General features: G+C 46.0%; 1 protein-coding gene across 4 annotated transcripts in view; it reads left to right on the top strand.

Annotated features, from left to right (window-relative positions):
* LOC142568011 (DNA (cytosine-5)-methyltransferase 3C-like) overlaps positions 1 to 16,822 on the top strand; it is a 394,257-nt gene that overhangs the window by 230,226 nt on the left and 147,209 nt on the right. For 3 of the 4 annotated variants that reach the window (XM_075678102.1, XM_075678101.1, XM_075678104.1), the window contains 2 exons: positions 714 to 804; positions 14,183 to 14,334. In XM_075678102.1, the coding sequence (XP_075534217.1) occupies positions 714 to 804; positions 14,183 to 14,334 (243 nt within the window). The remainder of the gene's footprint in view (positions 1 to 713; positions 805 to 14,182; positions 14,335 to 16,822) is intronic. The other variant, XM_075678103.1, reaches the window with a different exon arrangement.

Here is a 16,822-nt window from a genome sequence, read left to right as displayed (position 1 = left end):
TTTTCTTTGACGCAGGCACAGGCTGACGCAAGCTGGCCTTGTGTTGGAATTTGCTTTTTCTTTACAGATAGGGCTAGGAATGTGCATGGTTGAGAAGTATTTAGGGGTAACGAAGGACGAAAGCTTTCCATAGCTGGATTCTGTCTTCATGTTAGTCATGCATAAACTGACCTTTATAAACAAAACTTATGTGTCCTAATCATGCAGGAACCAATTTTCTGCACTTGCAATTTTCAGGCTTTATGTTAGATAGAACATAATGAAAGCAGAAGGCTGATCTTTTCTGGGACGTCATTGGGCTGACGGCAGCAAAGGTTGCATTCTTTGTTATGCCTGTGCTAGAGAATGGCAAGGACATTTAATGCGCACAGTGGATTTGCAACGAAACTGTGCCATTCTACATTACTGATAGCCGTGCGTCCTCCCACGAAAGTGAATGAGAAAGTTCTTAAAGCCGCTGGTGCAGGGTCGCCGATGTAAATTGGTCACTCAAGATACAGCCTCGCGGACACATAACTTTCGAACTAGTTGCGCGAAAATGAAAGCTTTGGCGTATTTTACAACTTAGCATAAGCAATTGGGACAGAAAACATTAAGTGCAGCAAAATCGACTTTGACTGCTGTTTCTGCAAAGTATTCTTTAACGTAATAGTCAATGTGTCTTTTCTGCGAAGTGATTTCTTTTGAGTGCTGTGTGCATATCTCTACTGCAGCTCCAGCAGCTGTGTCCGATCGACCTGCTCATTGGAGGATCCCCCTGCAGTGACCTTGCGCTGGTCAACCCAAATAGGAAAGGACTCTATGGTGAGTGTTTTGACGGCCACCGAATCGTTTAGTGAGCATGGCAGCTAGTTACCTTGGACTTACAACTACTATGCAAAGCCATCACATTGAGTGTCCGACCCATTGCAACACTATTTTTCCGTGGCCTCCAAAGATACATGCTGTCTCAAACCACTTTGAGAAGCTATAGAATGAGCTTAGGCGTCCGCCGCTCCCGTAGGAGCGCCACGAAGTATTCTTTCAGAGTAGCAGCTGAGGTTTGTTGAATCCTCGATGATGTTGAAAAGCAGTCTTTGTATTGTTGAAGACTTTCGAGCTGTTGTTGCTTACTCGTGGGGAGGCTTGAATATATGTCAAAGACTGGTTTGGGAACTATGGTCATCGATGTAGATGCGGCAGAATCCGAGAGGACAAACGCACTGCTTTTTTTCACAATTTTCTCGATGTATGCGAACGTTGCGCCCTTGTCGATGTGCCTGAACTCCTGGGCGAAATTTGTCAGCATGACTTTCATTCTTCCTCCATGCAGTCGAGCTATCCCTCTTGCTACGAATGTTTCACGGTCAAGCAGTAGGCATTGGTCGCCCTCAATGACGATGGCAGAAAGTCGGTGGCTCCCTGGGCTGTTGCAGCTTGATGGGTGACGCTGGGATTGCTGTTATGGTTGTTGACTTGGCCACAATATTTTTGGTCATCTCAGGTAGATGTCCATGCTCCGTGGCCAGGTCTTGTAGCCTGCGGCTTGCTCGATGGTGCGGAGCGACATTGGTGTTGTCATTGGTGGGGGGGGGTTGATGGGGTAGTCCGGAACGGGAACGCTAAAGCATCTCCAACAGATGTCACTTGTAGTGACGATGAAGAAAACAGTCGCAAAGCTGGGAACAACGAAACTACCGTATTTACTCGCATAATGATCGCACCCCTGAATTTTGTCATCAAAATTTGATTTTTTTTCTTTCCTGTGTAATGATCGCACCCTGAACTTGTTGCAGCGATATGTTGTGTGCCAAGTCAAGCTAATGATGATCGCGCTTACCATCTGTCAAATGCTACGCGAATGACTCTTGAAGACATACCAAGCGGTCTGCACGCACCCAGCATTCTTAAGCAGAAGCCCCATTTCATTCCTTTCATCCCTTTCTGCACTTCTATAAAAAAAGAAGAAAGCTACAACCAAACTTGCCTCGGCTTTATTATTTGTAGCCTTCATAATGGTTTTGGTCAACAACAACAACATAAAGGGTGCCTTTTGATTCTTCTCGTCTGCACTCGTGGGCACGCAATAAATCGCAATCTGCAACGATAGTGGCCATGTTTACACTGATACATTAGAAGTGTACCCTATTCGTACGCCGACGCTTGTAATGCAGCTAAGATATTCGCTCACCCTTAGCAGAAATGTGCCATATTAGGACAGCAGTGAAGACAAATGCTGCAGTTTCCGCAGAATGCCCGCCATGTGTTTCTATGTCACTGGCAGCTAAGCGCACCCATCTCTGTTTCTGTCCCCTCAAAGTGCACATGGCTATGTTATTGTCGCAAATTTGCCGATATTAACGATAATATTTATTACTGACACAGAAGAAACTGTTTCAATGCACATAATGTACTCATGAGAAAAAGAAATAATCATGTTCGGTGCGTTCGGCTTGCTCCTCCAGCCTCCATTTTTGTTTTGGTGTCCGACACTGACAGTGGCAGCTGCCTTGCTTGTCATCCCACAGCAAATGTGGGATAAAAAAAGAGAATTTTTCTTTTCTTGGGAAATTTAACCCGTGTCATGATTGCACCCCTGAATTTGTGTCAATTTCTTTGACAAAAGAGTGCGATCATTATGCGAATAAATACGATAACTTTTAATTGGGTGAGCCTGTGCCAACAAAAGCAAGTTAAAATCTAAGCACAATGATAGCGGCGAACACAGTCGGCGATCTTCGAAATCCAAACTGTGGGGCCAGTGCATCGGCTTTTATAGATGAATCATTGAAGGTCCCAGAATAATCACTGGTGCCTGCGTGTCTTTCAGAAAGTACTAGGCAATTCGTGTTGCGCATACAGTTAAATTACAGAAGGTTCGGTGACAACTGACAACAAATGGAACCATCGATAACATTTAAGAAACTTCCGATACATGCAGGCACGTCCTGCACTGAGCGATAACATCTAACCTGTGTTATCCGTTGTAAAAGCGGTCACCCGAGAAAGATAAACAAGTGCACTTGTCAATAATAATGACGTAGTAAAACTAGATGAAAATACCGAATCTATACCTTATGCTGACGATACTAAATTCTTTAGGATAAGAGTTATTGGAAATTCAAACCAGAGCAAATAATGTACTCCTAAAACTGCATGCCTGTAATTTTATCAACTCTCTAACAATAAATACGTCTTAAACAAAAGCAGTTTTAAATCAACTTTGATTTGGCGCTTTTTGCTACATCGAAAATTTCGATGTTTTCTGCTGTGAAATGTTTTGGTATACTTTTTAATGAAAACATTTCTGGGATTAGCAGTCTGATTCTACTTGTTCCTTTCTCGAACGGTTGCTGTATTATCGCACACGCATTTCCTTTTACCCAAAAGTGTAAAACTGTTGTATAATTCACTTTTCCTGTCAAAACTGTGTTATTGCTACTTTATCTGGGGAGCCACAATAATTTCCAACATTCTGAGGCTTTCTAGATTACAAAAAAGGACTGTCCATTTGATTGTCAATGCTCCGTTTAACGTACACACAATGGTCATATGTAAAAACCTAAACGTAATACTTGTCGTTGACTTGTACGATTCTTTACTAATAAGACGCAACAAAGGATCTGTACTTGAAGAAGCTTGCAAAACTTGACAGAAAGAGAATGTGTAGGACACGCATGGAATCACTTTTTGGTTTTTGCCACTGACTCGTGCTGTGGCCGACAAATGATCACATATAATTGCCTACTCTTTCAAACTACCAGCATAGTAAAGGGACCCTGAAACGATTTTGACGATTTTCTGCAAACGTATCGAGTCATTAGAGTAGGTCCTTCTGATCATTAATTGACACATCTAAGTGCTCCGCGTAAAGCGTGTAATTTATTATAAAGTTTTAAAAATGCACATCGCTGCCGATCGCAGCACACGGCTCGGCGGAATTTTAAGCCGCCCCTACCCATATGACAGAAATCGCCCATATGACGTCAGTGGGGCGAGCTATCTGATTGGCTGACCAGGGCGCGTGATCGATAATTTTTCCAACTTTATAGTAAACAAATGATGTTTGTAATAGTTGGAATGTTAGTTAATTTGTTTTTACAAGAAGAAAGTAACATAAAGAGAATGCACAAGAACAATTTTTCAGTACACTTAAGCACTTTTCCGGCACACAGCAAGTGTCGTCTGCTTGTGTTACAATGTGCTCCGTCTTTGACGAGAGCTCCACAGTCAGTGTCGGTCTTGTCTTTTCGCGAGCGCTATGATTCGACTTTGTTGCGTTGTGGACTGCAAACGTAGCGATTGGCAATATGTCAAGCTGTGACATCGTTTCCTTCTGCAAGCCAGTAGACGAGCGGACTGGCTGCAGCGCATTGGACAGCCGCTATCCGATGGGCGCCAGGATTTGCGCGATTGCGGCCGTCACTTTACACCGGAAGATTACTAATGTAATAGTGTTTCGCAAGTCTGGTATTAGGGTAAACGCAAGTGCAAGGGGACAGGGCCTGGCCGTGTCTCCTTGCGTGTCGTTTCAGGGGATGAACCGAAGTGCAAATGTGGTCTGCACGGTGCTGTCACCTGGTGGCATAGAGCTCAACGACACACAGTAGCAGTAATAAAATGTGTTCTTCTTTGCTGCTGGTGTAAATTTTTTGCAGGAGTGTAATCATTAACACGTTGTTTTTCTAAATGTTTCAAATGTTTTACACTTGGTTAGAGCAATATTAGCTCTTTCTTTGGCTGGTTAAGCTCTATGCCAATGGTTGGCTGGACCGTGGAGACCGATCAGGCAGCTCAAGTACGTCTACACTAAGTTCCTTCATCGGCTTGAGTTTATGCTTTCACCGTTCCGTCGAAACGTTCTGCTAGTGTGTGATTACCGGAATACCAGACACGTTTGGTGCTACGACAAAATGCTCGCAACGCACGCTGCTTCAATAGCTCTCGCTTGGTGTTGACGGCCAAGCTGCTAGCGGAGAGGTCTTGCGCGGGCGGGGGTGGGCTCCAAAACAACCGGAAGTGGACGATGTGACGTCGCATCGTGACGCAGAACCAGTGAAGGCGGAGCTTAGCCCCGATCGCTCGGCGAACGAGTTGAGGAGGAAAAGCATGGCTAGGGAGGAGGGTAGCTTGTAATTGCTTGTAGCTCCATTAATGTGTAACGCTTCACTTAAATTGTGGTGCGAATGTTCTACTTAAGCTGTACCCTACGCGTCTACAAAATTTGTCTGAACCGTCCCTTTAAAAGTCCCGTGTCGCAGAAAATCCTGCGTTGGCATTCGGCGTCTGACGTCGAATGTCACTGCGGCATAAGTAATTTCGAACCACGCAGACCCTCCATGTCGTGCAAGGAAATTATTGAACTAATTGAAGCTGTCAAGGTAAAATATGTCAGGAAAAGCATAAAGTATGACTTGCACACAACCTACAGTCATGATAGCGTCAGATTGTAATTTGAATACAGTAAAAGCTTGTTAATTCACTACTCGTTAATTCGAAATTTCGGATAATTCGAAGTAGTCGCCGCGGTCTGTCCAACATTGTATTGAAAGCAATATGTAACACATCCCGCTTATTCACACTGAAATCCGCACCGCCACCGACAATTCTAACTAGGGTGCTAGTGCGCGGGAGCAGGCTGGCGTCGCTGTGCGCCGTGTTCTTTGTGTACGGGCGTGCAAACTCACAACAGAAACCCCTTTCGCAAATCTGAAAGGCCATAAAGCGGCACGCCTGGTTCCTTTCAACAGCTCCAGGTAGTGCTCACCTCCGCCGCATCGCTGCCCACACAAGAGGCCGCGTTTCTACCAGAAAGCTCACCTTCGTGCATTGTATTCGCCACCAGCATTTCCCGGTGAACATTAGGGTTACATAAGCTGTAGTTGCCAGGAAGTGTGAGAAACAGTCGGGGATCTTTAAATGCTATCGCGTTCCACTCCTAAAGGCGAAACAAGCGTCCTCCAAATTTTTTCTATAGTGCTGCTGTTAAATTTTTTTGATGTTATTCAGAAAATTAAATAGGTTCCTTTATAGTGTTAGACTTTTAGTATTATATTTCTCATGTATAGTTTGGTAATTATATTCCTTTGTTGCTGTTAAAGCATAATTATCGGGTGGAAAACCATTCAAGCCTTTTGTAGCTTTTAGTTTGTGCTCCTAGAATTTTGTGCATTCTATAAATGTACCATAATACCAAAATAATATGAAACCGAATGTATAGAATACCCTGTTTCGGAATAAGCCTTTTCTCTCACTGTTATTTTTGCACTGCTAAGACCACCTTAAGCAAACACCAACTTTCTGACATTGTTTTGAAGTGCAATTCATAGTGCGCATCCTGTTATCCGAGTGCGTCATCTATTCCACATGTTTTGTATTGTAATGTAGAACTGCAGAAAAAAAACAATTTATACGCAGTATCAGGTAGTAGTGACAGCATTTACCGTGGACAACATTTACACGACATTTGTGTGCACCATAGGTTGCCAAGAAATCATGCCTCTGATATTTTTGCAACAATATCAAGCAAAATGCTCGAGGTACAAAGTAGTCCTGAAAAAGTCAAGGGGTGGACACATTTAGTTAACATTAGTTGCCCTAGTCAGCATTAGTTGCGTGAAACAATGGCACGCGCTGGTTTCTTTCCCTTACTAAAATGTTTGCTGCAGTCCAGTTTATGCAAATTTTTCTGACTTGATTTCTCAGTTGTATGGTACGTCACTCGCATCAGGGGAGAGATGCCGGTAGAATTCGTTGAAAGGAATAAGCTGCGAATAATGAACACCTTCTTTAAGAAGTGTAGCAACAGAAAGTGGACCTGGAGAAGCCCTAATAATGAAACAAGAAGTGAGATAGATTTAATACTTTCTGGCAATCTCAGCATAGTGCAGGATGTTGAAGTGTTAGGCAGAGTAAAATGCAGTGATCATAGATTAGTGAGGTCTGGGATTCATCTCAATTTGAAGAGAGTAAAATTGGTCAAGAAGAAACAGGCCAACCTGGACGTAGTAAGGGTAAAAGCAGAACAATTCCAGCTGATACTTGCAAACAAATATGCAGCCTTTGAACAGAGAGATGAAGATCACATAGATGTAATGAATGGAACCGTAACTAGGCTGGCTTCAGAAGCAGCACTTGATGTGGGAGGTAAGGCACAAAGGCAACCAGTAGGCAAGCTCACCCAAGTAACAAGGGACCTAATAATGAAACGACAAAGCATGAAAGTGTTCAACTCAAGTGATCAGATAGAGTTGTGGAACTGTCAAAACTGATCAACAAGGAGAAAATAAGGGATATTCGAAAATATAATTTGAGAAAGATGGAGGAAACAGTAAAAATGGATGCAGCATGAAATCAGTAAGAATGAAACTTGGCATAGGACAAACCAAGACATATGCACTGAAAGATGAGCAGGGTAATATCATCAGCAATCTAGGAAGTATAGTAAAAGCAGTTGAATTCTATACTGATCTCTACAGTACCCAGAGGCGCCACTATACCTCCATTCTCAGTATTAATGAACGGGTTACAGACTCCTTCTATAACTAGCGATGAGGTTAGAAGAGCCGTACAAGACATGAAACGGGGAAAAGTGGCAGGAAAAAATGGATTAAGAGTTGATTTAATTGAAGATGGAGGAGACATAATGGTTGAAAAACTGGTGGCCCTTTATACGAACTGTCTATTGACTTCAAGGGTACCAGAGAACTGGAAGAATGTTTACATTATACTAATTCACAAAAGGGAGGTGTCAAAGCATTGAAAAATTAAAGGCCCATTAGTTTACTCCCAGTATTATATAAATATTCACCAAGATAATTTCGAATAAAATAAGGGAAACACTGGACTTCAGTTAACCAATGGAACAGGCTGGCTTCAGGAAGGGATACTCCACAATCGAGCACATCCATGTCATTAATCGGGTAATGGAGACATCCACAGAGTACAATCAGCCTCACTATATGACTTTCATAGATTATGAATATGCATTTGATTCAGTATGGATACCTGCAGTCATAGACGTATTACGTAATCCAGGAGTACCGGACGCCTATGTAAATATCTTGGAAAATATCCACAGAGATTCCGCAGCTACCTTAATTCTCCACAAGAAAAGTAGGGACATACCTATAAAGAAAGGGGTCAGACTAGGAGACACAATCTCTTCAATGCAATTCACTGCGTGCTTAGAAGTATTCAAGCTATTAAACTGGGAAGGCTTAGGAGTGAGGGTCAACAGCGAATATCTCGGCAACTTTCGGTTCGCAGATGACATTGTCCTGTTGAACAACACTGGAGACGAGTTACAACAAATGATTGAGGACCTTACAGAGAAAGTGTAAGAGTGGGGTTGAAGGTTAAAATGCAGAAGACAGATATAATGATCAATAGCCTGGCAGTGGAACAAGAGTTCAGGATCTCCAGTCAGGCTCTAGAGTCTCTGAAGGGATACGTTTACATAGGTCAAATATTCAAGGGAACCCTGATCGTGAGAAGGAAATTTACATAATGAAAATGGGTTGGAGCGCATACGGCAGACACTGTCAGCTTCTGACTGGAAGCTTACAATTATTATTGAAAATAAAGGAGTGGAATTAGTGCATTTTGCAGGTGCTGACATATGGGGCTGAATCTTGGAGACTGATAAAGAAGCTTGATAACAAGTTAAGGACCACGCAAAGAGCGGTGGGACGAAGAATGTTAGGCGTAACATTAAGGAGACAGAGAGGGGTGTGGATAAGAGAGCAAACTGGGATAGCCGATACTCTAATTGACATTAAAGGGAAGCTGAAAGGTTTTCCAGAAAAAATGAGTGAAGAGCAGTACGCCGTGGTTTTCAACCCTCTGAATTCGAATATCGCATCTAAATTGAGTGAAAGAAAGCACAAACATATTTTATTTCGACGAAAAGTGCAGCAGCAGACACGCCCAGCTCGCGTGCCTCGTTTCCGCCTGTGATTGGTCGGGCTCCTCGTGACGTCAACAATGTTGTTCGTCCGGACCGACTGCTGCCGCTACACACGAAGCACGGTGCGAAGTAGTTTGGTGGTGTTTTGCTGAGACGGTCATGGAAATTTTCGAGAGCTTTCGTTTCTCTGAGGAGTTCGGCGTTAAGTCCAAACTCTACGAGAGCGATTTTGCGCGCGACGGTGACTGACGACGGCTTCGAGCGACAAAACGGTCCGTCGCTTGGAACAAATCGCTCGGTGTTGTTGCTCGATCGCTCGTTTCTAGAAATCTAGAACTCGTCGCTCGTCGCCCGGAAATGCTATGAGCGACTAGCCAATTGTGCGAAGCCGAAACTGGATGTACATAACTCAAATACTGCTGTTTGTCGCACGGAACGAGCAAACTATTGAATTTTACACGTGCAAGAATAAGAACCTAGTGCAAGACCTTCAGAAATATTTTATGCTCCTTCTTCAGTAAAATACATCAACTTAAATTGATAAAGCATGCATCACGCTAGTTTCGGCGCGTATATTGCTGCCCTCATACCGGGAAGTCGTCGTTCAAAGCCATCGCTCGCGTGGAGTTCGGTTTGCAGACGACGAGTGAACGCGACAGCCATCGCCTCGCTTGTAGCGCTGTCACTGTCGCGTGCAAGATCACTTGTGAGGGGTTTATACTTGTACATACTACACGTATGTACATACTTGTACATACTACATGTACGAGCCGATTGCGAAGAGCCGGCCTCTCCAAGAAGCAAAAAATTCTGGTGCAAGCACTGCTTCCACGTGAACGAAGGCGAAGTGTTAGCATCTCCTTGTGTTGGAAATGTTCTTTGGCGAGTATGTTTTTTGCTAAGCTGCATTCAGCGTTCCAGTGAGTACGTTTCCGGGCAAACAACTGTAGTGTTATGTTCCTGCATGCCTCCTCGTAGAACGTAAGCGGTGATGCGATATTCAGCATTTGTGCGCTGCCCCAAAGCTGTCGGCAATCTACACAGACGGTTTAAACGCGGGAAAAGTTTACCGGCTGTTGTAGCACGTGTAGTATAGAACCTTCATCAGTGCACCATCCGCACGCTACTCGTAACCGGCAAATTCCGTCGGCTACGTGAGATGGTCAGTTTCTTATGTGTGCGAGAGAAGGGGGAGTGCAGCGTCTTGACGTGAGCAGGCTTTCCAACACATGCAAACTTTACGCTTGCACTGCGTTATGGTGGCTGCATGCAGGCTGTTTCACAACACACGTGCGAATAGAAAATTCGCGGCGCTTGGCGATGAAACCTGCGTCAAGGGTGGGTGATAAACATGCACCTTCCGTTCAGCGTGCTAACTATTTTTCTTTAGGAGAACCCAAAGCACGCATTATTGATAAACTCCGGTAGTAATCGTCACGGAAGTGGTTAGAGCACAACACTTGTTCTTGAGCGCTTGAAGTTGTTTCGCTTCACAGCAGCCTCCAACTTAGCTGAAAGCTTCTTGTCTTGCAGGAACTAATGGAACATCGGAACATCGTCGCGGCCGCTGGTGTTCGTGCAAGCATAGGCTGCACAGAACGCCGGCATGATCGGCCTACAAGTTCAATTGATGCTGCGCACGTCAACTACCACTCCTATATACACACAAATAAAGGAATGTAGGGTCGAGCGAAGCAGATTAGGATGGCACGCACGCAGAAATAAGCCCGGTCAGGCACGGTCGCGGAGACTGCGAACGAGCGGAACACCAGTGTTGACGTCACTACGCCGCCGTTTCCGGTCTCCTCGCATCGTCAGCGTCAGCGGCAGCGTGCAGTGCTCGACGGGGGGCGGAGCTACAGCGCAATTTTAACCGGCGATTGCGTCGCTCCTAAGTGAAAAATCCCCCCCAAAATTTTACCTTCATGGTTTATAAGGTTCCCGCATCCGTATATGAGCGTCTTATTGAATTCGACAGACTCTTCAGCTTCCCTTTAAGAGAAAAAAATAGAGCTGGGTAGGTCATGTAATGCGTAAGTTAGATAACTGGTGGACCATTGGGGCTAAAGAATGGGAAGTGCCAAGATAAGGGAAGTGCAGCGGAAGACGGCAGAAGGCTCGGTGGGGTGATGAAATTGGTAAATTTGCGGCCGTTAGTTTGAATCGGTTGGCGCAAGACAGGGGTAATTGGACATCGCAGGGAGAGGCCTTTGTCCTGCAGTGGACATAAAATAGACTGTTGATTGTTATGATGATGATGATTCTCATATGTTTTAATTATTCTTCCTGAGAGTCAAGTGATGCTAGCAGACGACAGGCAAGCAATTCTTTGTTGCTATGAGCATGATGGCAGCATATGTTCGCAGCACCGGTACCAGCGTCTTCTGCGCTGTGCATTTAGAATGCACTGATAGTATAGTAAGCCATGCAGTCACGTGTTTCCACTATCCGTTTTCAAAATGATATGATGTATTCTGCAGCCAGGCAAAATCTTTTCACGCCGTTAATGCATTAAAGCACAAACTGCGGCAAAAGAAACAATAAACCAATACTGGATGTCATTTGCCCTCTATATCGGGCGGGTTCATATGCCAGCATATCACTCCAAACAAATAAACTAAAATAAGATATTACAAAAGAGGAAACCCGCCGTGGTTGCTCAGTGGCTATGGTGTTGGGCTGCTGAGCACAAGGTTGCGGAATCGAATCCCGGTCACGGCGGCTGCATTTCGATGGGGGCGAAATGCGAAAACACCTGTGTGTTTAGATTTAGGTGCATGTTAAAGAACCCCAGGTGGTTGAAATTTCCGGAGTCCCCCACTACGGCGTGCCTCATAATCAGAAAGTGGTTTTGACAAGTAAAACCCCATAATTTAATTTTTTACAAACGAGGAAAAAGTCGCACCTTCCGGTCACTTCAAGAAACTAGACACTTCATTTCATGGTCGCTAAAGATGTCACTGAGTGAGCTTTGTTGAGAACTTGCGCTCACTTTTAAAGTGAAGCTTTCTTTGCCTCTTTCTTCGATTTCCCCACTGCACCAGACTACGGAAGCGGGCACACGTCAAATCAACACTTCTGTGGTAGCTTTGCGGCTCCAGGTTGCGGGTTTGGTTCTCACCGTGGGAGCCGCATTTGGTGTTAACAATGCAAAACATAAAAGGGACACGAGACAAGAAGACGACAGCGCTTGTGGTGTCACCTTCTTGTCTCAGGTCCCTTCTACATTTTGCGCTGTTAACACCAGGATGGAAAACCAACAAGCCCAAGCTGCTATTCTAGCCGCATTTGGACTGGGACGAAATAAAAAAAACGATTGTGCACTTAAATTGAGGAACACGTTAAAGAACACCACGGTGTTAAAATTAATCCGGAGTCCGCCACTACGGCATGCCCACATAATTTGATTGCTGTTGCAGTCAACTGTTGCAAGTCAGCGCCTGTGTGTGCCACATCTTTCTGTGTCCTCGTCTTTTTGTGTGCTTTAAATTTCACCATGTCATACCAACATGCCCAAAATGCTATGTTACTGATCGCCTAAGCAGCCACAGTGTTTTTCACGCACGTCAATAAAAGCTTCGCTTAACCCTATTCCTACGGCACCTGGGATCCACAGATTTCTTTGCTTTAAGTATTCTCATTTACTAAGGTGTAAGGGACCGGAAGGGGATTCGCTGGCGAATTATGATTGTTGGGTGTTTTAAGCTAAGCCCTATTGATATAGTCAAACTGGACATCTTCGTAGCTGTGTTAATATTTATTGCTATGTGTCCTTAACTGCCAAAGCACTGATGCCACTGTTTCACGTTGAGATGCCAGAACATTCGAAAGTGCTTTTGTTTTAATCAATCAATCAATCTTTATTTTCATTCTGTCAATGATACAGAAAGAAGGACTATGACAAAAAGCTGTTTGTCAGAACAGCTTGACTAGGTCACAGCCCCATAGAAAAATTTTGGAGCAGTAACAGCACTACTGTTCAACAAAACATTTCATAAAGCGACGCTTTCTTTGACTCTGTCTTCCATTTTCCCACCTCTTCAGCTGTTGTGCAGAGTAGCTCACATGCAGGGCAGCACTCTCATCTCTAACATCCCTACAGGCGTGCAGGTTCGTTGTCAATTTTTCTTTGTGCTTCCATCAATGTCATGCTATCGTCTTACAATCGTCACACCGCTGTGATTGTTCCGTCGTCGCCATTCTGTTGTAGTCATTCCAGTGTCGTCATGCTGTCGTCGTCATACATTCATAGCCATGTGGTTGTGGTCAGGTCATCGTCATTTCAGCTTAGTCATACTCTTGTCGTCGTCATATGGTCATAATCATGCTGTGTGGTACTTTCATTGTCGTCATTCTGTTATAGCCATACCATTGTCGTGATGCCGGCGCCATCATGCATTTGTCGGCATGCAATCGTGATCCTTCCAGCGTCGTCATCTTGGTGCCGTCTAGCCGTTGTCGTCATACAGTCATCGTACATCCAGCATCATCAATTTATTTTCGTCATACGGTCGCCTCGTGCTGTGCCGTCGTCACGCTAGCTTCCTGATACAGTTCTTGTCATGCCGTCATTGTCATTCCAACACCGTCACTCCTTCAGGATTCCAGCTGTCATCCCATTACCATCATGCCCTCATTGCCATTGCATTCGTGAATATGTCATTTGGTTATTCCATTGTCGTCATTCTGTGATATTCATACCAGCATCGCCGTGCCGCCGTATTCGCAGTCATCAACATGGTATTTTCGTCACTGTGTCATAGTCATGCAGTCATTGCCAGGCCACCGTCATCATATGGGCGTCATCCTTCCAGCGCCATCATCACGTTCTCGTTGCACCATCGTCGTCCTCCATCATTGTCATCTCGTCGCCGTCATTCCAGCACCCTCCTACTATCGTCGTCCTGCCACCGCCGCCATACCACCGTCGTCATTCCTCCATCATTCCATCCTTGTCATTGTCCCATTATTCCATCGTTACCGTTCCATCATCACTTTCTCATAGGTATTCGAGTGTCGTCATGCATTGTCGCCGCGTTGTCATTATTCGGTTGTAGTCATTCTGGCGTTGCAATAGAGTCATCGTCATGCTGTCGTGGCCATTCCATCGGCATTATTCAGGTTTTGTTGTGCCATTTTTGTCATACCGTCGTTGTCATTTCTTCAGCATCATCCAGGTATCCACATGTTTGTGTTGCTATTATCGTTATCATAATTAAGCGAAATTTCCTGAACAATATGTGAATAATGTGCAACAGTTTTAATGTGCAAAAGTATTCTTCTCTATCTTGACAGATGCAACAGGCACGGGCATTCTTTTCTTTGAGTTCTACCGAATCTTCTGCACTGTGAAAGAAGCGAATCGTGGGACGCACCTCTTTTGGATGTTTGAGAATGTTGTTGCCATGCCACGGGAGTACCGACGTATCATTTCACGCTTCTTCCAGGTGAGTGCAATGCGGACACATTTCGTAACGCTGTTTGTCGACACATGTACTAGAAAGTGCTGCAAGTATTATGACAGCTGCAGAATGAGTGCCTTCATTCTGTCTGGCTGGAATAGGTAGTATTTCAGTTGCATCGCGCTTCGCAACAGTTGCCGTGTCCATCATCTTCCTAGGTAGGAGACACTAGACAGCACTGTTTTGAGAATTGAAGCGAACTTTGCCATGTTGCTACTCTGGCCTCAGAAAGGCAATAATCACTTTCATCGACCAGTGATGCCTGAACAGCGATCTTCACTGTTCTGCCATGAATTAACGAAGTCATGTACTCTTCTGAAATCTAAACATACGCCGAGCGTCCTTTCGCAGCGGCTTATGTTATGGACCTGAGCTAAGTTCCATGAGGGGTCGCAGGGGAAAAACTGAAGACGCTACTCTAGGGCTCTTCGTCTAAATTCATAATAAAGCTCTTGCATGCAACTATTGGGCACTGTCGTTGCCATGGTTAATTGGATTATTTGAGCAATCGCTTGTGGTGCCAATAAAGGAGGAGGACACCTGTGAGCATGAGCGACAAAAATATGTATTCTGGCTATTCCTCCTTCTTTGCTTGGGGGTGGGTAAAGTGGGTAAAGGGTTTTGTGTGTGGAGCTTCATTAGCAGCGAAAATCTCACGTTGTGATTTGAGGAGGAGCAGGCGCAAGGGCATGAGCACTTTCCCTTTTTAATGTCACTCCATTGATAGCAGGCATGAAGAGGACAGTAACACAGACCCATGCCTCATTTGTGGTGACACGTACCAGGGAGACAGTCGCACAGATCTATACTGTGTGGGGTCTCTCACGCCCGTGCTCTTGGGACAAAGGAACGACAGTACAGTAGTGCAAACAGTCACAAGGGCATTTATTGCACCTTTCATAGATCAATGCCTGCTAGCCGAGTTGCTATCCACAAAACATGCCGATGGGCGCGCGACAAATCTAGAAGTCCGACTCACCGCGACCGCATAGCGAGCGAATATGTTCGCCCCATGCTGGATCCCAATGCCTGGTCGTTCGCGCGTACTGTCACACGAACGGTGGCGCATTCGAAGGCGGCCACGCGAGACGGTCTCGCAGAAGCATGGGTCGGCGCACGCGCGGCACGGCACGTCCGTCCCGCTTGCTGTCCCGTCCCAAAGAGAGCGCCTTCCGCTCCCGCACCCGAGTAACCCCGCCGGTAACAGCGCAACACTAGCGCCATCTCTCGCGCTGCGCTTCAACCACATCGACCACCGCGGGCATCACGCAGGCCACGCGGCGAAGCGGGATTGCAGGAGATGGGGGAAAACAAGATATCTGGGGACGCGCGTGAGTCGCGCATCCCCACATCCCCCCAACCTTAAATCACTACAGATTCCGGCGAGACATGTGACACGGTCTATCATCAAACTGTGCTTCGCGAACAAGGTAGAACATTAAACAGTGGCCGCGCCGAGGAAATCTCCACGCTGTCCATAGCATGCGGGCCGACATTGTCCTTGGGTGCACCGCTGTCCTTGGGTGTCCGCCGGTCACAGCGGCAGCTTTGCAGACTTGACGGCACGATTCCAGGCCAGGACTCCGGAAACGACGACGCAGTAGTCGGAACGAGCAAGCGTCGCTCGCGCCGACGCGCCCTGCTGGCGAGAGCCGCAGTAGCTGTCGGTGACCGCCGGCTCTTTTGTCCGCCGCCGAGGGTTGTGAGCTGGATACAGGAGGCCGCCAAAGTCGCTGCGCCGAACTGGCCACAGCATCACAATCGCCCGGGGTGGCTCGATCGTAGTCCGGGGCAGCAGCACAGACGATGTGCAGGTCACAGCAAGCCAGGGGTGACTCCAATCACGCTGCGTACATTCAACACACTCGGCAAACACTAAAGTAGTGCAAGGGAGAGGAAGTCTGCATGCGCATCGCCCACGTGGTACGATGTTCAACTCGGCTAGCAAAATATCAGGCAGCTACTCCGATGCTAAGTTCATGTGAACGAAGCTCGCTTCCTTGAGTCGAACGAGTAATTTCAATTCGTGCGAGGCTAAATAGAATGAGGGAAGCAAATTGCAACACCTCAACGCCCACTGTCCAACAGGTGTGTCCCTCCACGTGCGACAGGCAGCTTCGTAAAGCCTTAGGCCTAAAGCGTCGCTACCCTGACAACAACCGGCATCCAAAAACAACACCCAGAATGGGCGCAGAACAGGCAGCCTCGAGGAGACGTCAGCTCTGTGAGGTGGTCCTACTCCGGTCGGTGCACACAGCATCCAAGTTGATGGCGCCCACCGTCCCAGACGGTGTCGGAGCGCCCGGTGCCAGGCCGCAATACCAGTCAGCCCGTAGTGGCACCCGTGGCCCGCGGCCACCCGGCTCCCAGATCCACGACTTCATCAGAGTCAAAGAGATAGAAGAAGCTATTTACATAAAAAATTCGGACCACCCACGAGGCTTCCGTACTCACTCGCTTCAGGCTTGCCTCT

Source organism: Dermacentor variabilis, unplaced genomic scaffold (assembly GCF_050947875.1).
Source record: "Dermacentor variabilis isolate Ectoservices unplaced genomic scaffold, ASM5094787v1 scaffold_15, whole genome shotgun sequence".
NCBI classification, from domain to species: domain Eukaryota; kingdom Metazoa; phylum Arthropoda; class Arachnida; order Ixodida; family Ixodidae; genus Dermacentor; species Dermacentor variabilis.
This window is presented reverse-complemented; position numbering and strand designations above follow the sequence as displayed.